This window comes from Monodon monoceros, unplaced genomic scaffold (assembly GCF_005190385.1).
Source record: "Monodon monoceros isolate NGI ecotype Baffin Bay Population unplaced genomic scaffold, NGI_Narwhal_1 Super_Scaffold_14, whole genome shotgun sequence".
NCBI classification, from domain to species: Eukaryota; Metazoa; Chordata; class Mammalia; order Artiodactyla; family Monodontidae; genus Monodon; species Monodon monoceros.
Genome location: NW_021703770.1, coordinates 3,179,552 through 3,204,743, shown reverse-complemented (window position 1 = coordinate 3,204,743; position 25,192 = coordinate 3,179,552). Strand labels below are relative to the sequence as shown.

Here is a 25,192-nt window from a genome sequence, read left to right as displayed (position 1 = left end):
GCTGTGTGGTGTGTTCAGTGTAATAACGGATAATGCACAAGGCCATCAATACTGCCAGAGCATGATTATCTCCACAAGGAAGGTCTCAGGGTGCAGGGAGGGAAGTTGAGGTTCCTTCCCGGCAGGATTGTTACTATCCTTGAATACCAGGCTAAGGACCTGGCTTCTGTTCTAGGGGCAAAGGGCCTCATTAGAGGACTTTGAGCAAAACCACAACCCACCACCTGCTGTAAATGAGTGTGACCCGATATAAAGACTCTGCCCCGGGCATCACTGAAGAACCTCTGTGCTCCTGCCTTGTTGTGCCACACACTGGGACCCTGAGCAGTCATTTCACCTCTCTGAGCTTCAGTTCCACCATCTGTCAATCAAGAGGGATGAGGCCCAACGACCATGATGTCTGATGATGGACAAGAAGCGATTCATCCCCAGAAAACCAAAACCAAATATGGTGACTACTGAGAGCTTGCTAATGTCATCCGGATGACATATATATATATGTAGAAATACCTACATATATAAATGTAGGACTGTTTTATACTCTTGTAAGTTGCAATACAGTAACTACAGCCTAATTAAGAAAAAGGCTGTAAACAGGCATTTTCCCTTAGACAGCAACTCCACATTATGTACCCATAGCACCAGGTGGGTAGTAGGTGCTTAATAAATGCTTTGTGGATGAATGAATGAGTAAATGAATGCGACTCGGGGTGCTTGCGTCCTTTCTCCCTGCATTGGCACGTCCAAGATTTTCTCCGGCTAGAGTGATGTCGAATACAAAAAAAAAATCTGAAACGGTGCTTGCTACTGTGACATTTACAAAAGCATGCTGAGTTTTCTCGAGCCCCAGTCCAAAAGAGGAAGTTCGGTCGGCTGCTGGGGTGAGTTTTCCCCTGTGCCCAGCCCCTTACCCAGCTCCATGCGTGGCAGCTCAGGGATGTCCCTCATGATGGTCAGGAAGTAGGCACGGAGTCCCCGGTAGGCGTGTAAGAGCAGGAAGCACACGTCCCGGTGCCACTTGTAAGCATGCTGCATGCAGTTGTCAGAGGGCACGTAGAAGCTCCCCTGCAGGGCAAAACAGAAACGCAAGCTGACGGCTATCCCACGCGGCCAGGTCCTGAGCAAAACTGGGAAGCGCTTCAAGATGCCAACAGAAGAGTTGGAATGTCTTCCCTCTCCCTCTGTAGGGGGAGACCACTGAAACTGGCCAAGCCTCTATCTTACTGTGTTCAAATTAAAATAATAATAGTAATAATAATATTAGACGATGGTGATGATGTGGACACAGACCTCGCAGGTTTGGGGCAACTGGATGTCACCCACTTACAAGCCTCCTTCTCTTGCCACTGTAAGAAGAAGCCATGGGACAGACTGAGGTGGGCTCCTTTTCACAGGGAGATGAGGCATTTAGAAAGACCTTTGTACTGATGGATGAATAGCACACGGTGCTGAGAAGGAGAAAAGTGCTTTGCTGTAAAATGGGAAGCAGTTGTGAGTTGCAGTTCTCAGTATTGAAAGTGTAAGAGACTGTGGATGTGCCCACGCAGCGTGAGAATGCTCTGTACATTCTACTGTGTTGGTAGCTGTAGGACGCATTACAGCAGTAGAATTCCACACGTGTCATTTGTCTGATGAGGAAAAGATGCTTAAGTCTACAGTTTACTTGGAGGCCCAGACATGATGAAAAAGAAGGACCAGGACAGTTCTGACTTTCCTGCAACCCCACTAGAGAAGGATGGCTTGGGGTGAATTTCAGGAAGGATTTGTTTTAAGAACAGAAGAAGGAAATCTCACCAGGATGGGTTTGGGCAGAAAAAGGGAGGCACTGAGTAGTAAGCTGGAGAATTCCATGGATGTAGGAATCTATTGCTCACGTGGATAAGAGGAGGGCAAGCAAATGTCTGTTCATGATCCATCCAGGGCTTCCTAGCCTGTCCTGCTGGGAGAAGCGCCAGGTGCAGTGTTGGTGGAGTTGCGTCCTCTTGGTTTCTGTGAGTTGACTTGCATAGTTGTCGATGTGGCAGCCTCTTGCTTCCTTTGTTTCCTTTTTTCTTTGCTGCCATCTAAGAGGGTTGAGTTGGTCCCATGGGGGCAGGACAGGTCTGATAAGGGTCAGGAGCCACCTGAACTCCATCTGTACCCCCAGTGGTGCCATGAAGGCAGACAATGGTGGGTATAATTATATTCCCTCTCATCACTGCATCATGATAGTTGGGTCATGGCATGCAAGGTGGTACAAATTAGGAAAACTGGATGGAAGTCTCAGGTCTGCCGTCACCTCACTCTGAGACGGTCTTAGATTCGTTCCCTGGGAGAAAGACTGCAAGACACAGATTGGCCTGCAGGAAGGTCATGGCGTGTGCTCTTGGGAGCAACGGCCATGGGAGAGTAGGGTGGGGCAGAGGGAGGAGGTACAGTGCGCTGTCATGCAGGCACAGGGACCTCAGTCGATCCCAGGGGGAGCTCTGGACCTGCAGCTGTCTGGCCTTGAGACAGGGGCCAGGTCTTTGTACCCATGCACTGACTGTCACTGGGCATGGGTTACCTCGGGGAAGAGGTGTGACCTTGGTCGGCAGCTCTCCCAGACAGGGCAATTTCCAGAGAGGGACTTGGCCATATGCAGTTGGCCACCATCACCCTTGGTAGAATGAGGAAGGAGTGATTCAGGCCTGAAGATAGAAACTGGGCACCACAGAACTCCCCGGAGAAAGTCTCAACAGCATCCTTCACTCCCCAGTGCCTCAAATTAAACCTGGCTTTACGTTATGAGGTCCCTTCTGATTTGAACATAACAGAGACATTCAACAAGCCTTGTCATAAAAAGACTTTTCCGTTTCATAAGCAGAAAATTCGGTCAGGACATCTGTGGTTGCCAGGCACTCAGGGTAACTTGCATATTCCCATTTCTCATCTTTCCTATTAAGATCAGAAGTCAGTACAGTTGTAGGAAGACCAGCAAAGCTTGTGCATAGCAGGGTGTGTGTGTTGGACTCCCCAGGTCTATAGAGCAAGAAAGAATCCACTATTCATGAAACATCTAGATATTCCCATCATACTGTATCTCAGTGGATACTTATCACCTTATAAGGCAGATATTCTAATATGTGTTCAAAATAGAATACAGATATGGTAAAAATCTCAGTATTACCAAAGGAAACACAATATAAAGTTTCCTATTCCCTAGAGTTCAATAATTTTCTTGTACATCCTTCTACAAAGCTTTTATATGCATACGCACCTATGTGTATATATGTGCGCTTATATACGTATATGTCCTAAAAGCACAGAGAGACACTCACGTTGAAAAATGCTCTGGGTATTTCTTGGCTACTCATTTTTATCGCTTATACCTTGAAGTGACCAAAGAAGTGATAGCAACTCCAATTCCCATTTCATAGATTGAAGACTGTGGCTCAGAGAATCTAGCGAGCTGTACGAGTCACTGTGCTTTGGCCGCAGCAGAAAGGATTCTCAAGTTCACGTGCTCAGTGAAGGCAGGCCTCTGTCATCTGCCATGTGTGCCTTTGAAAAGCATGGCTGGCAGAGGACAGCAGCTCCGCTAGGTCTGCTCACTTTGACATAGGCATTAATACAAGTCCTGCAGTGACTCCATTACCTGTGGCTAAGCAGAACTGAAAGCAGACAGAGGATTAACAAAGGCATCAGATCTCGCAGCTCTGAGTCCACAGCCTGTTTACCTCAAACACCCCTGAACCCTCCAATTTCTGGTCCTGCTACCTGCTCCCAACTGCATTTTCTTATCACCAACGCCTCCTTTTGACAGTGCTCCAAGACCCATGGAAGAGGGCAAGGGATCTACAAAGTATGTTATTAAGTTTCACTTTTAAGACTAGACACCAACAGCATATGGATTTTTCGAGAGAGACATAAAGAAAATGTTGGAGAATCGTCATAAGGCTGATTTGATATGATTATTGACATAATATGAAGTCTAAGTGTTAATCCAAAGAGAAATCCTAAAAACATATGGCTGGAGATTATCATAAACAAAACCAGTGCCATTTTCCATAAACACTCAACAGCACGGCTTTTAGAAAGTGAATGATTTGCCACAGAAAATCCCATTAGCCGGCCCTCCAGGCCTCCAGAGCCAGCATTGAGCAGCCAATGCCCCCCCATTAGAACTGCATGAAGTGGATTGAAAAGCCCTGCCCAATCTCCCCAGCACAAAGAAAGAACGCTTTAGCATCACTCCTTTTCAACAGTCTGGAAAGGAAACCCTAAATAATACGACAGATTCATGCAGGGTAAGCAGAACACAGGCTGTGTGTAAACTCACAACGGAAGGCTCCTGACCAGGGCCCACCCCACGGCATCATCTGTGCAACACCTGTAAAAAGGGGATGATAGTAACCCGGCTGTTAGGGTCGCTGTGTAGGATTAAACACCACCACTCAGGTAAAACACAGACTTACGTGATGCCTCAGTGTAAAGTCAGGGTGCGCTAAAAGGAAAATCTTTTTCAATTAGGACCCACCCGCTGATGGCCTCTGGAAATGGGTCTATGGATTATGTAGCTCAAACCTCAGTGGTCATCCACATAGAAACCTGCAAATGGATTTTAACTGAATGGAAGTCTTCTGGGAGCTGTGCAGGGATAAAGCTTGGTTAGAACACAGAGTCTGGAGTCAAATAGGGTCTATTCCTCGCTTGCGGACTATCACCGTGACTCGGTTGGTCCTCAACACCTGAGATGTCAGTTTCCTAACATGAAAAGTGGGGATAATAATAAAGTTAAAGTGTTTAGTATAGTGCCTGGTTTATATTAAGTACTTGTTAAATGTTAGAAGTTTTGCTTTCTCATTCATTTATTACCTAACAGAGGTACCTTGCCATTACATCAGACCTTTGCATACATGCCTCTCGAATGAGTCTGCATCTCTACATCTAATTACTGCCCTGGGCTCTAGAGCTCTATTCCAAACTGCGGATTGGATAGCTTGCCTGTTGTCACACACGCACCTTGAAAGGAGCTTATTACTGCCCCCCTTACCTGGTCCTTCTCTTCCTTCTGGTCTTGGTTAACGGACCCACCTTGCCCGACATCCAAGAAAGCCAGCGAGTTCCTCTAGTCTCCAGACTTCCTTCTCACCCCAAGAACCAGTTATGAAGTCTTGAAAGTTCTAAAATGCTCTTGCCTCTGCCCTTGTCTGAGTCTTCTCTATTGCTCACTTTAATTATTGACACATCCTTCTCCTGGGTCTCACTGCCCAGGTCTTCCCTTTCATCTGCAGCGCCACTGTGTTCCCACTGTCTACGAGATCAAATTCATATTCCTTAGCATGGCATTCAAGGCCTTGAGCCCCGATCACATCTCCTGGCTCAGCGGCTGCCTCTTGTTTCACTCCAGAGTCCACTAGCTGTTTTTCCTTCTTTTCAAGGCCTGTCCCCTTGCTGCCTAAAAGTCACCACCAAGAATCAGGTCAATGTCCTGTTCTTTGTGAACCTTCTTCAACTGCTCCCTCCTCTTGGGTCCCTCGCACATACCTCATTAGACCACAATTATTTCTGTAAATTTCTCTCTCTAACCCTCCCTGCACACTTTGAGGTTAGACAGTATGCTATTTGTCTTTGAACCTGACACACCTAGGACACAGAATGCAATGACCACATGGACAGTGAATGAATGAATGAATGAATGAATGAATTGTAGCATCCTCTAGAGGTCTTGGCAGCATCACGACAAAATGGGCTTGGTGAGCACAGCCCCAGATTGAAGGTCCAAATTACCTTCACATCCCCTGCTTAAGAACTGTGGAGCTTTCACGCAATTTTGGAATTTGGATTTGCTAGACCCCCACGATAATCATGCTATAGATATTTATGTCCTATAGAAATATACTTATTTATACTTTATATGAAATATGTACACAACCTGATCTTTACTAAGCATGCGGTAAACATTGATAACTTTTCATTTAATTCAGACACACCCATAAAGGCAAAACACATTTTTGTATAGAAATATCAGTCATCTTCTGTGTTACAGTTACGGGAGAATATGCACAGATGGAATTGGTTTGTACTATTCTGGATGTGTCTTTGAAAAAGGAATGGAAGCTCAATCAGACCTCAAAATCTAGAATTCTATTCACAGTAGCTACTGTTCATTGTATATGCCTGCTGTGTGCCTGGTACTATTTTTTTGGCCCCTGAATTCCTCTTCCTGGTGATGCAGTGAGTTTTTCATTATGATCTTTGTTTTTAACCAATAAGAAAATAATAATACAACGGCTTTAATAAACAGCTAACATTTATTATTTGACTCTATCAAATACCAGGCGTTGTTGAAGTGTTTTATATGTACTAATTATTTAATTCTTCTGCCAACCTGATGAGATAAGCACAATTATTTATCCCCATTTTATAGACTGGGAGACTGACCCCCAGAGTGATAAACAACTTGTTTGCAGGGCTCATGGCATGCGGGAGGTGGATCAGCAATGCAGACACAGTCTGACACTGGAAACCACACATTCCTAGTCTTTTTTTTTTTTTTTTTTTTTTTTTTTTTTTTGCGGTACGCGGGCCTCTCACTGCTGTGGCCTCTCCCGTTGCGGAGCACAGGCTCCGGACCCGCAGGCTCAGCGGCCATGGCTCACGGGCCCAGCCGCTCCGCGGAATGTGGGATCTTCCCGGACCGGGGCACGAACCCGCGTCCCCTGCATCGGCAGGCGGACTCTCAACCACTGCGCCACCAGGGAAGCCCTGCTTCTCCACTCTTGATGTGTTTGCAGCGTGGAGGAGCATATCCACTAGCATCATACTCCCAGCTCCGCTCTGCCCACTTATTGAGCAAAAGGTGAGTTTGGGATAAGAAACTAGGTTCTTCCCTGGAGTCTTCCTCTCTTAGTAGCAAGTCCTCCCTCAGAGGCATTTATCTCCATCACCTTCAGCCCTGGGGGAAGCCTGGTAGATGAGGTGTTCTTCAAGGGAGGCCTACATTTGTCTAGCACGGCTGTATCTGATTAAGTAAGTAGTCAATTCTAGAGTTCAATGTCCGGGAACCCCCTTGATCAAAGATGTAAGCCAAATCTCACATCTTAGCTTGAATTCTAGTTTGTCTTATTTTGTCTGATTTTCCAATTGGGTCAGCACTCAGTTAAGGGGAAGAGGGTGTTGTGTATCAGTTCCCCATCACACGCAGGAGATTTGATCTCTTTGACGATGAAGTCACTAACGTTAATACTTCCCTGTGTCATACTACCTGGGGTGCTCAGGAACAGAGGGAGCAAACAAGAAGAGTTGGCCAGTGATGGGTTAGAACAGACCAGTGGATTTCAGTCACTATTTGGAGGAATCCTGGGGGTACCTTAAGCAGTAAGAAAGGGGCAGCGTGGGCGAGGACCCCACTTCATCAGAGCTTTTCTGTTCACAGCAGCTTTATGGTGGGTTCTGCAGAGCATTCATTTGAAAAAGAAGTCCTTAGTTAAAAAAAATAAAGAAACTTTGAAAATCACTGGACTCACCTAATGCCCCTGCGTGCTCAGCGGCTCTACTGTAGTCCAGAAGACAAGCACAAATTGTGTAGCTGAAACTCAGACCTCAAAGCCCTTGTTGTTCATTGTTTTCCTTCCTGATTCCTAATTATTGTTTTCTTTCCTCTCTGTTTATAAGCCTGTTTTAAACGGCAGTTTTTAAAAAGATACTTTCTGACTCGAATTGCTCCAAAATGACAGTGAGGTATTTTTTTTACTTCCACTTTGTGGGAAAAAGCAACAGAGTTCCACAAAGATTCAGTGGACTTGGAATTACAGGAATGACCTGGGCTCAAGGGGTTAAGTCCTGCTTTTGCTGTTCCTCAGCTTCCACGCTTCTGACAGTGGCTTAATTGTCCTCCGGGCAAGAATGAGGATAAAGGGGAAATGTTCTTTGCCTTCTATAAAGTACAACAAACACATAGTCCATCAGTCTTATTATCAGTAAGAACTCCGTGTGAATCCTTCCAGTGGTGTGCTTAAGTGATGGTATTTTCTTTAGTAATTTGTTCAATTCCTAGCTAACTAAGAGATTTTGAAACTTTATTTAAAACTTTAAAACTTTAAAAAGTATTTAAAACTTTAAAAAGTATTTAAAACTTTTAAAAGTATAACTTTTAAACTTTAAAAAGTATTTAAAACTTTAAAACTTTAAAAAGTATATTTAAAACTTTAAAACTTTAAAAACTTTAAAACTTTAAAAAGTATAACTCATTAGTAATTAGATAAGTTGACATATTGAATCTGAATAATTCGTAACCATCTTGTAAGTTACTTTGATGCTTATGACGTAATCTGGGTGAATGCTGCCGTTGACCCATTTGACTTTAGAGAACTGTGTATTTATATCAGAAGTATTATGATTGGGAGCCCCACTGGGTGTCTTCAGCTCATCAGTGGGGTCAGTCCAATTCCGTTCATCTTCATGATCCTCATTACTCTATACCTGGTGCTTCCTGTGTAACTGTCATTGTGCTAAACACTTGAGCTCCAAACATTAACACACCCTGCCCCCACCTGGAAGAACATATTTTCAAGTTAGAAGAAATGGGGACACAAATGCAAAAGTGTAGTGCAATGTGGTAGGCATCATACTAGCGGAAACCTCAGGATGCTATGAGTGTGTGGAAAGGCGTAGGTAGGGAAGGTTTCCTAGAACAGGTGGTGCTGCAGTTGAATCTTGAAAGACTAGGCAAGTAGAGCAGGGATGAGGGAAGGCACTGAAACTGTCATAAACAAAGACAGAGAAGGAACAAATTAATAAAGTGCAGAAAAATATAATCAGTAGCATGCGGCTAAGGTAAATGAATCCAGGCGAGAAAAGCAGGAGATGATGCTAGACAGACAGCCTGGGGTCTGGGCATGGAGGGTCGGGCTTATCATGTTGATCAAGAATCAATTCCCAGGCACCCAGAGACACAGAGGAAATGGACAACACGTGTGCCAGTGTGCCTGTCAGTGGGGGATGGGAAGACACATGTCGAGCCCTCTTCCATGACTCTGGCTTCTCACTAGTCATTGCATCTGGCCCTCCAAACATGTAGGGAAGTTGAAATCATGATGTAAATTTGCAAAAGTCGAATGGTCCAGAGACATTAAGTAAATGGCCTGTGGTCCCATAAGTACTAAAAGACAAGTCCAGGATCCCAAAACAGCACGGCCTTGGTCTGTTATCCCACAGGGTACTATTCTGAATGCCCCAGAATCAACATCTTCTCAACTGAAGACAAGACAGCAAGAATAGGGATAAGAAAAACATCAGGAGTAAGGTGAAATGGCCATCAGATACACTGGATCAATTACGTAGCGTGTGAAGGGTCAAGCGATTAATACTTCCATCCCCAAGAGGCCAGTTCCAAGATCATAAACTCAGACATATCTGCAGAACAAGTGAGCTGTCAGTCTCAGTGCCTTGGGATGTGGTGATCACTGTAAATGTTTCTACTTCGGATTCCGTAGGGGTTCACTATGGTCTCTTAAACATGTAAAATTCTATGCTTTTGTGATTTTAATTACGAAAGGTATTAAATTCCTTTAGCTGCCACTGGGACAGGCACAGAGTCAGCATGTATAATTACTCTCCTATTTCGAGTTCTGAAGTCTCTTGGGTGAATGTGGTCCTTGTCTTTCCCCCTCGTACTTCTGGTGGGCTTTCTATATAGCTCATTCTATAGGGAACCTGGAAAGCAGACCAGAGCAGAGCATCATTGAAAACAGATCCTATGTTCTGATAGCAAACATACAAACACCCATGTGGCTCCTTATAAATCTTCTTATCTGAGACACACAGAGCACCCAGAGTCATTTCTAAGTGAGGTGAGGGATGACTGTCTCAATGTCAGATGGTGGGTACGGGCATGGGTGTGACCTGAATGAGGTGCGTCTGATCCCAGAGCCCACACTCCTGCACCACCAACAATTAATTCCGGCCTCCCCGGAGCGAACGCTGGCTCTCTCTTAGCCTCTGCAGAAAACAGGCTGTTCTGAGAAATTATTAGGGCAAATGGGAGGCCGCTGCACCAATACTGTCATATTAGAATGTTTAATTCTATGAGAAACCAGCTCAGGATACTTCCGGCTTTTATTGGAATGCCCATAGCAATCGTAGAAACCAAAATGAGTATTTGCTTAATAAGCCATAGTATTCCTAGAGCTTTTAAATCAACTCTGTAAAGTCTGTGTCATTATTGTCCTCATTTTATAGACAAAGAGACAAAGTGGTGGATCTCTCAAAGTGTCAGGAATTGAGAGCTTTCTATAAAATATTATCCAAATGTATAGACCAATAATAATCTGAACCCATTTTAAGTAAAATTTGGATTGTGTCCATGACCACGTTGCAATCAAATATTGCTGTGCATTAGTAGCTGCATTTTCCTCAGGGTTCAAGATCAAGCTGTTATATGTAAAGGCCACTAAAGCGACTGCACTAACACTGCCACACTGCTGAACCACGGTTAGACACTGGAGTTGTTTTTAATGCTGGTCTGAAGTTAACTGGCTGCTCATTATTTGCTAGTACTCTCCTGAATGCGGTGAGTACCTTCGATATGACATATAGCCCAATCTGAATTTGTGATTGTCACCTCACCGATAAAATAAGAATAATAAGGGCAATTCCCTCCAAGAGGTATAATGAGGAGCAACTAAGACAGCAAGTGGAAGCAGGGTACTTAGAAGAGTATCTGGCAGAGAACGAACATCTGACAAAGAATGGGTATTTGTATTACAGGAACACAGAAGAGGGGGGTGTGAGCCACTTTACAGGTATGGGAGGAGAGATGACAGAGTTCTAACATGCAAAGAAAGGACATGTCAGAGGGCCCAGCAGGTACAGTGGTGTTGTTGGCCATCATATCTGCAACCACACTATACAGACACTCCCTCCCTTTTCTCTGAGCTAAAGAGATCGAGGCATAGAAACAGGGGGTAAGGGGGAAACAGAATCCCATTTCCCTGCAGTCTTCCAAATACAGGTGATTTTGACTTTCAGTATTACAGACAGAGCCTTCAGATGATATCAACAGGCCATGTGAAAACTGTGTCTACCAACGAGGACTCTCAGACAATAGATTCTTTTAAGGTGACTGGAGTCACTACATCACTATGATGTAGAAAATACTGCAACATCCCACATTCGAAAATGCCTGATCTCTCCAATAAAACATTTATAGCTTTTGACACTTTGATTTTCTAGTATTTTACTTCCAGCTCTTCTTCATTAAAAGCATTTCCCCAAACTGTGCGCAATGTTCAGCAATTTTGTTAGCAGTTGGCAAACTGGATGCTTAATATTTAATCTAATTGAGAACATTACACAACTCAAACTGAACAAGCAATTTAGTTGTCAGATCATCATAAAATCCCAAACACCTTTCTGATGAATGTCTTTATTTTTAAAGTCTAGTTTGAAGAAGGCTCTGACTTAACTAAATACTATCCATCAACTCAATCGGATGCATGTAATCGGATGCCTTTAAAAATTCCCGAACAGTCGCTAAGTGCGATATTTTAAAAGCACGAGCGATCACATGCTGAGTGAAAGAAGTATGCCCTCCATTGTCAGGGTCAACCTGAATTAAAATGCTGGCTTTGCAGACTGTAACCTCTTCAGGGCTCTATTCCACATGTGTAATCGCTGAATCTATCTATCTATTAAAAATAATTTTGGAATGAGATACCATCTATAATACAAGATTGATGACATGCTTTAGTTATATAATAAATCAAAAGCCTGGTTGATATTAAGTGTACCGTATGGCCACTCCATAAATAGTAGATACAATGAATAAAATAATAATGATGATTGTTATCATTATTATAGTTATTCCTATTATTTTTATTAATAACATTTTAGTGTTAATAAAACATCATCTCATTTTTGCTCCTAATCAGATCACATTCGAGAGTCACAGGAGACAGGCAGAGGGGGCAATGGGAGAGATCAGTTACATTCTGGGCGTTACTTTCAATTTGATGCGTTCCTCTTTGTTTTACTTGGTGCCTCTGATTCGTTAAGACTTGGCTCTCTGCTCTGGCAGAAACACCTTTTGGGAATAGGATTTTAGCTCGTTCAGGATCAAACACGGAGGAGGTTTATCCCCCTTGCACACTGCTGTTTGTGGATATAAGCAAGAGAAGGGTAGATGCAAGAGGTGAAAAGAAACAGGAGTACAAAGGAGGGAAGATTCGATGAGCTCAAGGAGGAGCAGAGAGGAAGGAACAAGCTCCACTGGGCTGGAACCCACATAGAGGTGGGCACCAAGCAGGCACCACACAGAACAGGAGGGCTTGATGGATGTGAGCTTCTCATCAGCCCTGGAAACCTGTGGCCGGAAGTCTGCTCTCAACCCAGCTCACAATAACTCAACATGTGGGCCCCGTGGGTCTGTTATGAAAGCTTCTCTAATCCAGAGGCCAAAGCCTGGCCCCTCTCCCCATGGTTTCTCCTTGTCCTGACTTTAACTGCCCGGATACCAGCCTGTTCTGACCCTGAAACCAGTCTCCCACCCCAACCTCCAGCATCTGTACGCCTTCACCTTACCAAACCCATGTCACAGATGCCCTGGGGATAGACCCTTGCTGACTCTCAACAGAGATCATAGTAAGTGCAAGTTTTTCTCTCCTTGGGGACTACTCTGTCATTTCCTTTACACAAATGTTACTTTTAGTAATACTTCTACACCGAGGCAAGAGAAACTTCTTTCAAGAAGAGTTTTGGGTGGTTTTGACCCTAATTATGGTTGATATTATTACAAACAGCCATATTTTAGAATGGAGTAGAATATACATACATAAAATATTTAGCATGGTGCCCACGTCAATCCTGTATACTTTTCTTCAAGAATCATTGATCGGGTGTTGTTTCTGGGCTAGGCACTAAGCAAAATGCTCTTAGGAAATGTAAAAAGATTACTGGTACAGGATTTCTGGGTTCAAGCCCCTCGTAGTTCAGTGTGTGAGGCAGCACACAGGGATAAATGGTTTTGCTGCAGCTTGGGAAGTGCTGTGATAAATTTATACACAAATGCTACTACAGCACACACACACACACACACACACACTCACAAAGTATCTGTATCATTCTTGGGCCAGTCAAGAAAAGTGCCATGTAAGAGGTGACCCTATAATTTAAAAGACACAGGTTTTTTTATTTAAAAAAAAGGAGGATGAAAATTCCAGGCACATATGTGAAGGCTCACGTAAAGGACAACCTTTTGCAGAAGTGAAAAAAGAAAATGAGTATGGTTGTAGCACAGCATACATGTGGGGATAAGGCTGAAGACGAGTTTAGATTTAGGGCTATAAAATAAGGCAGTATGAAGGCCTCTCTTGCTTGTCATGATGATAAATGTAAGGTTCATCATCTCAAATTAGCCTAGGTGAGATACAGTAGAGGGGGGAGGGTCAGAAGACCAGAGACAAATTGGGAAGCTGTGCATTTTCCAGGTAAAAGGGCATCTGCTTAGGCAGTAGAAGAGGGCTAAGGCAGGGGTTACAAACCCAAAAGCCACTTAGAGTTTGAAGGAATCAGTCACTGATGTGGATGTAAGAGAGAAGGGATCAAAGATGATCCTGAAGTTGCCGGTGACTCACTCAAATAAGCAACACAGAAAAACTGTTTGGGTCCCAAGAGGATGATGCTAGCTGAACAGATACGCTGGTTAAGATTCAATCTCTAGAGTCCACCGGCTTGGGATGAAGTCCCAGGGCCATCATTCACAGTCTACCTGGCCTTGGGTATGCCTCAGTTTCCTTGTCTGTAAAACGAGGGAAATAGAAATTGCTTCTTCCTAGGGTGCTAGCAAAGAGTGCATCTGCTAGTGTGTGCAAAGGCTTAAGACGGGCTGGAAAAGAGTAAGGGCTCGATGTAGTTTAGCTAAGAGTAGTCTAGTAACTCACTGAAAATATGGAGTCTGATCTGAATCTTAGCCACAGAACCTTATATCTCTATGAATTCACTGCCATGATCACCAGGACAATTTACGTAGCAAACACAACACTGACCTCAGAGCCTTAAATCCAGCATCTAAGGTTTACCATATGGACAATCCCAGGTAAGCCACTTCCACTCTCAGGGCCTCAGCGTCCCCATCTATGAAAGGGGTTCACACATCGTAGGGGTGTTATGGCTGTTAAAGGAACCAGCGTGAAAGGGCTTTGGGACAGAGAGCACACTATGGAACTCAGGGATCGCGTCACCATTACTCGAGGCATCAATGTTAAGTCTCAAAGAGTGTAACTTAGGCACATTGGGAAGTTTTCAGGGGCTCTCCACTCTCCGACCTTCCCCCCTCCCACGAATGGCTCAGAGCCGACAGGCAAGGCTGGGCCAAGGTTACAATGCTCCCTGAAGCCCCCAGCAGACATTCTGGCAGCCACAAGGAGGCAGCATTTTCGTTAGAAGTTCTCTTGGGAAAGAGAATGAGATCAGCATGGAACAGAACTCCCTACGCTACCCAGAGATAGCAGCCAATGAGGCAGGGAGAACGGCAAAAGCCAGCAAGGAGTGAGAGTCACTTCCAACAATTACTAGTGGAGCAGACTCTGATGAAGTGAGAGGGTCAGTCAACATAGTACAGGCCTGCAGACCAGGAGCCGGTCTACCCCTGGATCGGTCTGAAGACGTAATTCATTCCAAGAGGGTTTCACTGACAGGTCTACTCCTGGAATGGGAGGTCCAGGGTGAGTACCAATAAAAATATAAAGGACTGTAATAGAACTTTCTACGAAGTCATGAGCAAAGATTCACCACTATTTACAACTATTGGGGGGTCACAAATAAAAGAGGGGTTATCTAATCAATTCAGGGGTAGGATTTTTCAGAATAACTTCTAATAACATTCATGCACATGGTATTTATTGAGTGCCACATGCTCACCCAGATGATGAGGGTTACAGGGTAAAGGAAGATGTGGTCTGTCCCCATAGGGCTTTCCATCTAGCAGGGAAGATTCAACTGTTTCCAGTGAGATGAGCATTGCACAAAGGGGAAAAGAGGGATCACTGAGGGTTCACACCAGTCTAGGTTCTCAGACGAACCTTCCTTGGGCAAGTAACGTTCATTCTGGATCCTGAAAGATGCGTGGGGGAAACTCAAAAAAAAAAATCTGATGTACTGCCTTTCTCACTCCTTTGGGGAAAAAAAAAAATCAGTTCCCTGTTATGTTTGCCAACAGATTCCACTTGAAGAACATAGCTGTCTCAATACTAACCATTTTCTAAAGGGGAAGAAACTGAGGCATGAGACCCCGTAACCAGTAGGCTGCAGAGCCTACACAGGCCCTCAGCTATAGAGACTACAGCTTCTTTCCTTCCCAGCTCTGTGAACTTGGGCAAATAACACAACCTCTTGGTGTCCTAGTTTCCTGATGCATAGCATAGTTATAATAACAGTAGCCTCAGAGTTGTTGTAAGGGTTACATGAGATGATCTATGTAAGTGTTGACTGTCAACGTCAAAATCATCAACATTGTACAGCACTGGGCAAAGATGCCCACTTAGGTTGTGAGTCTGGAAAATGTATCCATGATCTACGTGCACGTAAAGGATACCTAATTTATAAATGTGCCTTATGGCTAGAATTATCTGTATATCTCCAGAGACTCCTATCTAGACAACCAAATGAGAGATCTGAAAGAGCTTGTAGCTTCAGTGCTGGAAGAACTGATTTTGGAATTCCAATATCCTCCTCTATAAAAGGTGAAAAACAAGCCTGGACTTCCTCATGAGTTATTCATTGTTCACTCATCATTCGTTTACACGACAATAGTTAACGAGGCACTGGATCCAGCAGAGTTCAAGAAAGACACGGTTCCTTCCTCAGAGCTTTTGTGGTGACGGGGAGACAATGGGAATAAAACATAGGAAGTAGATGGTTACTATGAAATAACCATCAGGTAAAGACATGAAACTCACAGGCTCCTTCTAGGCAGGATTTCAAGTTCAGGGAATTCTCGTTTCTGTGATAAAAATGATCTCCCTCTTCCAGATAATAGCGAGACTATTAATGGAAAACATACTTAACCTCCACCCCTTCATACGAAGTATAACTGATAAACTCTAATGGGTGCAAATGTATTGTTGATGCAAACATGATAAGTCAGATTACTTCCAAATATCTGAGCAATGAGACTGGGGAAAAAGAAAAACTGAATCCATGTAAGTGTAGCTCTTGAGTTAAAATTCTTTTGTGCACAGGAGCAAAAATAGCAATAACTCAACTTCTATTCCTTCTCATTGTAGCTCTACTAAAAATAATGAGAAAAATACAAACAGCAGAATGAAAACAGGAGAAGAGATCTAGCACTTATTCAATATTGACCATGTGCCAATCACTTTAAATACGTTAACCGTGAGAACAACCCATGGGGCTAGCATTATGTTCTGCTCAGAACCACAACTTAGTTGAGTGCAATATACAAAAGAGAGCAATCGCTTCAGAACTGTATAGAAGTGGGTTAGAATTTTGGTTCAGGTAAGTGCTCTTAGGAAAAATGTTTGGCCTCTCAGATCCTTAGTTTCTTCACCTATAGAGTGGGTTTCATGATAAGAAATGTTCACGGATGTTAAAAAGCTCAGAAGAGATCCTGTTTGCAAAAACTGAACATTGTGTATATCACATAGTCCTTGCTCAATAAGTATCCCTCTCTAGTTTTCCTGGGTACTGGATTTCTTGCCTCCTAAAGTGTGCTACAGCTGTTGAGTCTACACTACAGAAATCCTGTTCAATGACCTGCTTCCCCCAAAGACACACACACACACACACACACACACACACACACACACACAATAAAGTGTTTCCCATCAGATTAAGCAACACAGCCAAGAAATTTCTTACCAGACACTGGCAATACGCCCTTCAAAAAATTAAACTGAACCAAACTAGAAAATAAAACCATTTATAAAATCCCAACGGCAAACATAAGTTGAAATGAGTTGAAAATATTGCAGGCGATGATAAATATCACGTGCTTACTTACCAGCTAACTCAGCGTGCGTTATGTGGGAAGATGCCATTAATAATCACACAGCTGAACACTAGTGATTTGGTCTCCATGGGAACAGAAGGTACTATCACACCACTGTTCTTTGATGGATCTTTTATTATTTCAATATTTGAAAAGTGATTTTTCAAGATGATAGAAACTATCAAACATATTCAATTATGCATAACAGTGGAGATAGCAAGTGTGGAGCTTTGGAATATTCCATTGGTCCTGTTCACTTTTCAGCAAGGAAAGAAAGGACCCTGATTAGGAGAACTGGCTGATCTTTTGGGGGAAAAGATCACAATATCCAATTTTCCTGTAATTTCTAGAAATGCTAAGCCTGGAACCTGCCCCTGGTGGCTTTCATCGTGGGGTGGACTTCCTGCCTTTAGTCATGTTACAAAAGCCCACCAGGTACCAGCAAATGCTCAGAGCCCTGTAAACTCGGGGAGAACACTCAGCAATCATATAGTAGAGTATCAAATCTGTTTCAACGTTTGAGTTGGAGATTGAGAAAATATCAAAAGAACGGTTTAAGGTAATAAATGATGAAGACCATCCCACTCTCAATTAGCCAAAACCAAAACCAAAACAGACTTGTCCTTGAAGTTTCTCTCCCTCACCCAGACCTATTCATTCTCCCTCCGAAATGCCTCTCACTCTTAACACCACCCATTTCCTGGGATCACTACCTGGGGGCAGGTTCATTCTGGATTACTGCAAGGGCCACCCATACCACCGCCTGTTTCCCTGTTTCACTCCTTCCCTCTAGGAGCTATCGGGTGACAGAGACACAGGTAGGCCTGTGTATGCAGGTGTTGGTGATAAGCTGTTAACAAGAGCTAGTACGTGGACAGCAACTTATGCAAGGTTGACCTCGTACCTTGCACTAAGTCACATGCTTGAACATATTAACACATTGACTTCTCAGCCCCAAACTACGAATTTCCCACATTAACATAATTTATATTTTACAGATGTGTTTAACTCAGGTATAGAGAGAGTAAGAGACCTGTCTAAAATTACACACACGCACACATACTCTCACTCACTCACAGGGTCAAGAACAGAAAACTGGCAACCTAGATCCAGAGTCCAGGGTTCACGGAAGATATTGTAGACGCTCAAGCAGGTATAGGATTTGAAATGCTTGGGTTTCCCAAAGATGACAATATTATAACAAGAGCCCTCTGGCACCCGGTTGGGTCATCCTCTTAGCCTGGAATCTGGAGAAGACCTGCTGGTTCATTCATACCTGCATTCTTACGAATGTAGTTCAAATACCACTCAACCAGCGACCGAAGTGCTATTCTGGGACACCGTGGAAAGGCCCGACTGTGTTCGGCTGCTAGTGAGAAACACGTAGCCAGTTGTTGAGCCTGGAGACGCTGGAACACTGCCTGGGCTTGTATTCTAACCACTGCTCATTAGCTGCTTCCTTGAGCTTTCTGTGCTTTAGTTTCCTCAAAATGACTCTAAGAATAACCTGGTTCATAGGCTGTCATTATAATTCAATGCGTAAATAAATATAAAGAATTTAGAAGCGTGTTTGGCACATCCATTATGTTGATGGTGGTGATGGTGGTGGCGATGATGGGGATTAAAATAAGTTATGTGTTTACCCCACAAGACTTCTTCGGAAACTCATTTTCAAGCCTTTTATTCAAACACCTGGTGTAGATTTCAGCTCACGGTTTACAAGAAAATAGAAAATAGAACAGTAACAACAAGAAGTACCTGCACATATATCATTGTTTAAAGTTTCCACTAAAGATTGGGGGGACGGGGATAACTGCTTCGGTCAACATTGAGTAACAGAGACCAAGTTTACTCTCCCATTTGAAATGACTAAAAATCCACATAAAATAGATGAAACAACAGTTTTCAGATACCGGGCATCAGGCTGCCTAGACTAAAAGTGAGCCCTACAACTGCCCTGACATACCGCCTGCAGGGAGTTTCCATGGCATGATGCAGGCATGTGGAATGTAAGTAAATCCTGGTAGACTCTCTGAGTTGAGGAGATTGAGCTGAGAGCACAAGGAAGTCAAGAGGCCCAGAGCCACAGGACAAAATACTGGAGAGGAGAGCAGAGCAAACAAGTCCCAAAGCTCCTCCATAGCTGAGAATAACTGGTGTAGCAACAAATCGAAGTGGAAAACCTCACTATTTACCAGAGAGGTAGAGAGCTCAGAAGGGCATCATCCTAGTAGTTGGGTAAAATTGCCCTAAAGACTTCAGACTTCTCTGGTCCTTCCTAACAAGACTTAAAAGCAAGTCTTGGCGGGGGGAGGGGGTTGGTCAAACTGACTCCAAATAAGTACATCTCATAACAAAGTTCTAAATATGTAAAATATATACAGTATTTTATATATATATAGATAGATGGATAGATCTATATCTATATAAAGATACAAATATCTCTATAAAGATATATCTATATAAATATATAGAGATATAAATAGCACTGAACATGAAAAAGGTAAATTCACCATGCCTGACATTGAATTACCAGGCATACAAAGAATCAAGAAAATACAACACACAATGAGGAGAAAAATCAAGCAATAGAAACAAATCCAAAATGGCACAGATGATCAAAAAAAAAAGAGGGGCTTCCCTGGTGGTGCAGTGGTTGGGAGTCCGCCTGCCAATGCAGGGGACACGGGTTCATGCCCCGGTCCGGGAAGATCCCACATGCCGCGGAGCGGCTGGGCCCGTGAGCCATGGCCGCTGAGCCTGCGCGTCCGGAGCCTGTGCTCCACAACGGGGGAGGCCACAGCAGTGAGAGGCCCGCGTACCGCAAAAAAAAAAAAAAGTTCTCAGCAAAGAGAGTTACAGCGAGGCAAAGAAGGTGAGGCAGAGAGTGGGAGGTGGAGACATGGAGGAGAGACAAGAGGAGCTAGAGAGAGAGAGGGGAGTTGAGAGGTGGCAGAAGCAGGAAGACAACAGAGACGGGGAGAAACAGAGCGAGCCATCTAAGTGAGGGGGAAATGAGGGACGAGACGCCTGGCTAGAGGACAAGGCAGATTTAGGGGCAGGACCAGGAAGGGACAAAGCAGGACACAAAACGTGATGACACAGGGAGATCAGCTCAGTGCTTTGTGACCACCTAGAGGGGTGGAATAGGGAGGGTGGGAGGGAGACGCAAGAGGGAGGGGATATGGGGATATATGTATATGTATAGTTGATTCACTTTGTTATACAGCAGAAACTAACACACCATTGCAAAGCAATTATACTCCAATAAAGATGCTAAAAAAAAAAAAGAAAACGTGATGACAGAGTAGAAGAGCAATCACCTACTCTACTTGTTTTTAACTCATCACAATTATAATGTATGGCTTAATGATATAAGTATTTATTTAATATATACACCTCCCCCAGTAAACTCCCCCCGGCAGTATCCTGCTCGTCCATGACAGCAGGACAACACAGCTCTTACTGCAGCCTCACCAAAGCCGAACAGATACAGAAACATAGCAAGGGGGTCAAGTTACTGAATATGTTAAAGAAGAAAAAGAGTAAGTATTGCTGTTGCTTTACTGACCAGGGCTCTGAGTCTCGGAAGTTTCACTGACTCAACTCAAGAACAAAAGCTAGTAAAGGGCAGAGTCCCATTTAGATACGGGTTTCTTTACCGCAAGTGTAGGCCACGCCTAAGAGCCAGAACATAAAATGATTCTTTTCAGTAACTCCTGCCAAGTCTTTAATTCCTCAGTGAATAGTTATGCTCAAATTATAGTTTTTATTTTCTCAGATGGAGCAGTTATGAGTACAGAGAGGCTCAGGGTGCATCTCTGATATATTTAGGAGAAAGAAACATTCCATAAAGCTGCAGGTGAGGGAGAAGCAATGGGATGGACAGGGTACGGCAGGGTGGGGACATGCCAAGCACGTGAGGCTCTTACACACTGTGGACCAGGTCTCTGCGTAGGTAGCTTCCAAGGCCAGGCACACAGGGGTTAGACAGAGTCTGCCACACTGGGTTCTCCTCTGCAGCTTTGTACTCGTGTGACGTGAGGCGAGTTGGTCCACCTCTCTGAGCCTCAGTTTCCTTGTGTCCAAATTCCAAGTGATGATGTTTAGCTCAGAGGGTTATCATGGGCATTAAATAAGATAAAGCACAGAGAGCATCAAGAATCATGTAACAATGGCTGTTCACCTAGAGTCCCTTTTCAGGGGGCACCTGTTGGTCCGAAACTACACAGTGAGGAATAGTTACTGCCCTACTGCCCCCAATACTTGCAATCTAGAATCTCAAAGTCTAGCGAGAGACTGGCTAGAAAACGAGCAGTGACAATGAAATACAAAGTTTGCAACGATAAGAATGAGCAAGAAGGGCTTCCCTGGTGGCGCAGTGGTTGAGAGTCCGCCTGCCGATGCAGGGGATGCGGGTTCGTGAGCCATGGCCACTGAGCCTGCGCGTCCGGAGCCTGTGCTCCGCAACGGGAGAGGCCACAGCAGTGCGAGGCCCGCATACCGCAAAAAAAAAAAACAAAAAAAAAGAATGAGCAAGAAGATATTTGGTGTCCCAAGAAGGGCGTCCTGACCCAATCTGGGGTCAGAGGAGAGGGTGGGAATTGGAGGAAAAAATGCTACAATCAACAAAGCCTAATTAGAATATGCAAATCACATATGTTAAAGCTTGGATAGCCTTCCATAGACATGAAACCAATCCCCACCGAGCCAGGGATCTTACTGAGCTTTCTTCCAAGTTGAGCACCTGTATGTGTGCATTATGCCAAGCTCAGAGAGGGGATGAGCTCAAGGACTAGAGTGACAGAGCCTGGGTCTGTACCCAAGTGAGTCCAACTCCAAAGCCTGTACCTTTCGGTTCATTCCAGGAGACCTCGACTCAAGGATGCTTCAGAACCACCTGGGGAGATTTTTTAACTACTGCTCTCTAAACCTCACTCTAGCTGGGCTGAATTGGAATCTCTGGAAATAGGGCTCAGATATGCATAATGTTTAAAAAGAAAGCTTCCCGGGAGATTCTCATGTGCACTCCTGGTTAATAATTATCTCCAACTGCAGGGGCAGCCCCAGGGAAAGGCTCTCTCTGCCTGTGACCTGGTATCGTGTTCAAGATTGTTTACTGCCAATAAGCTACTAAGAAGTGCAAATGTGTTGGACATCTGCTGTCTATGCCTATGGTAACAAATATACTGAGGGCTAAGAAGCCATGGAGCTTGTTGACAGGCACACGTTGGCAGCGGGTAGAGCTGCCTTTGACAAGGTAGGTTTGACAGGCTGAGCTGAACTACAGACTCTCTCGAGCCAGCTTACTGGGGGTGAATGGCATACCTGTCAGCCTTTAGGTTGGCTATCTGAATTTCCCTTTCTTCCTTTTTAATACAAGTGTACCTTTAGTCCAGAATGAGACTTGGGAAAAGGAGGAAGGAAGGGAGAGGGTAGCTAGGCTTGCAAGTGCTGCCTGCAAGTGGTCAAGAGGACCTTGATCATCTGGCTCCCAGGATGCTCTCCAGCCACTTGCTTGTGGCATCTGCCCTTCCTGGGCCAGCTAACACCTTAGACTGAAGAGAGAAGCAGGGGCCTCACGGAAGTAAGTGTGCACTGCCCTGCTAGTGTGCTGATTGGGTTCAAACCAGAACATAGCTACTTTGTGGGGATTGCTTCATCTTTCCTGCAAAAACCACATTTGCCTATGTATGTGCTCACCTGTGTGTGTGCGTGTGTGTGTGCGCACATCACACTCACATGGACAACAGTGTCACCAAAAAGTCAATCAGCCAGCTGCTATGTGTTTTCATTATTGGAGGAAGGCATTTAAAGGAGTGTCACTGGGTTCACATCCCTACGTGCTCTCTCCCAGCATTCTATCTGTTATGTCTTCCTTTTTGGTACCCTCGGCATGGGGCCTGTGAGAAACTGAGTCCAAAATTGTCACCAGCAAGGATGCCTGTTCCTGGGACTGGAGACCTTTCATGGTCTGGTCCATCTTCCACTAAACCCTACCATGCATGCTAGATCTCAAGACCACACCACAGCCTCTAAACAGGTTTTGCATGTCAGACTTCCAGTCTTTGATAAATATAGATTCCTTCCTCCAGAGATCCATAGTTGTAGTCAGGGTAGGTCAGACTGTGCTGCAGTAACAAACAACCCTGAACTCTCAGTGTGTAACACTACCGAAGCTGAGTTATCACTTATGCAAAAGTTACTGCGGGTAAGCAGTTTTTTGTGAGCAGGTGTCCTAAAAGCAGGGACTCAGGATCCAGGGTCCTTCCATCCTCGTATGCTCCCACCTTTAACAGGCATTCTCCAACATTTCCACAGAATGAATGGAAAGCATAGAGCACCATGCAAAATATTTTTAAGGTACGTGCCTTATGCATTCCACTGGCTGGAATCCAGGCATATGTCCCCAAACTAACTGCAAGCGAGGCTTGGAAAGAGATCTTCAATGTGCGCATTAAGGGGAAAGGAGATTGGTGAGAATACAGCCCAGCTCTACCACCACTGCCATCCTGATCACCAACCATCTGTTTCACTCTTCTTCCCACACCTGCAATACCTCCATACCAGCAAACAACCCGAATCTTATGGACCCACTACATCATATTCCAACGGTAGGGTTTCCTGAGTGACGGGAGGTGGTCATGACAATAGATCTGAATCGGACTCTTCTTGGTTCAACAACTAAACATCTAAAAGTATAAATTAACTGTCCTTCAGGGTGCACAACAGGAGAGGGTAACTGCCATGGGCACTCCCACTAGGAATGAAGAAGAACAGGAGACAGACATAGGTCTACAGCAATCTTGAAATCCTGCTGGGCCAACAAAGGGTAGGTAGGCCCTCTGGTTGGGTGTGGGAAAGCCTTGATGACGCACACGTTCTGCTACTATTTGGAACTCCTTGGTCCATTCCCCTGGATCCATGTAGTCAGTGCCCCCTGGCTATGCCTTCTGGGGCACTGAGGGGGCAGTGGGGGAAATGATCCCTTGGGGGGATACAGCATTCAAAGTCTATCTCTTGCTCTATAGTATCGGAGGCCCAAGGGTTAAGATTATCTCTGAATAAAGATTGTCTTGTAGACTAAGATGGTGGTTTCTTCAACAATATAATTTTCTTAAAAACCTAGGCTGTCCAGAATTCAAAACCCATTTATGATAAAAACCCTCCAGAAAGTAGGCATAGAGGGAACTTACCTCAACATAATAAAGGCCATATATGACAAACCCACAGCCAACATCATCCTCAATGGTGAAAAACTGAAAGCATTTCCACTAAGATCAGGAACAAGACAAGGTTGCCCACTCTCACCACTATTATTCAACATAGTTTTGGAAGTTTTAGCCACAGCAATCAGAGAAGAAAAAGAAATAAAAGGAATCCAAATCGGAAAAGAAGAAGTAAAGCTGTCACTGTTTGCAGATAACATGATACTATACATAGAGAATCCTAAAGATGCTACCAGAAAACTACTAGAGCTAATCAATGAATTTGGTAAAGTAGCAGGATACAAAATTAATGCACAGAAATCTCTTGCATTCCTACACACTAATGATGAAAAATCTGAAAGTGAAATTAAGAAAACACTCCCATTTACCACTGCAACAAAAAGAATAAAATACCTAGGAATAAACTTACCTAAGCAGACAAAAGACCTGTATGCAGAAAATTATAAGACAGTGATGAAAAAATTAAAGATGATACAAATAGATGGAGAGATATACCATGTTCTTGGATTGGAAGAATCAACAACGTGAAAATGACTATACTACCCAAAGCGATCTACAGATTCAATGCAATTCCTATCAAACTACCACTGGCATTTTTCACAGAACTAGAACAAAAAATTTCACAATTTGTTTGGAAACACAAAAGACCCCGAATAGCCAAAGCAATCTTGAGAAAGAAAAACGGAGCTGGAGGAATCAAGCTCCCTGACTTCAGACTATACTACAAAGCTACAGTAATCAAGACAGTATGGTACTGGCACAAAAACAGAAATATAGATCAATGAAACAGGATAGAAAGCCCAGAGATAAACCCACGCACATATGGTCACCTTACCTTTGACAAAGGAAGCAAGAATATACAATGGAGAAAAGACAGCCTCTTCAATAAGTGCTGCTGGGAAAACTGGACAGCTACATGTAAAAGAATGAAATTAGAACACTCCCTAACACCATACACAAAAATAAACTCAAAATGGATTAAAGGCCTAAATGT

At 43.9% G+C, this 25,192-nt stretch overlaps 1 protein-coding gene across 1 annotated transcript in view; it reads right to left on the bottom strand.

The window, feature by feature from the left end:
• FAM135B (family with sequence similarity 135 member B) overlaps positions 1–25,192 on the bottom strand; it is a 162,699-nt gene that overhangs the window by 34,453 nt on the left and 103,054 nt on the right. The window contains exon 7 of the mRNA XM_029222947.1: positions 912–1,065. Within this exon, the coding sequence (XP_029078780.1) occupies positions 912–1,065 (154 nt within the window). The remainder of the gene's footprint in view (positions 1–911; positions 1,066–25,192) is intronic.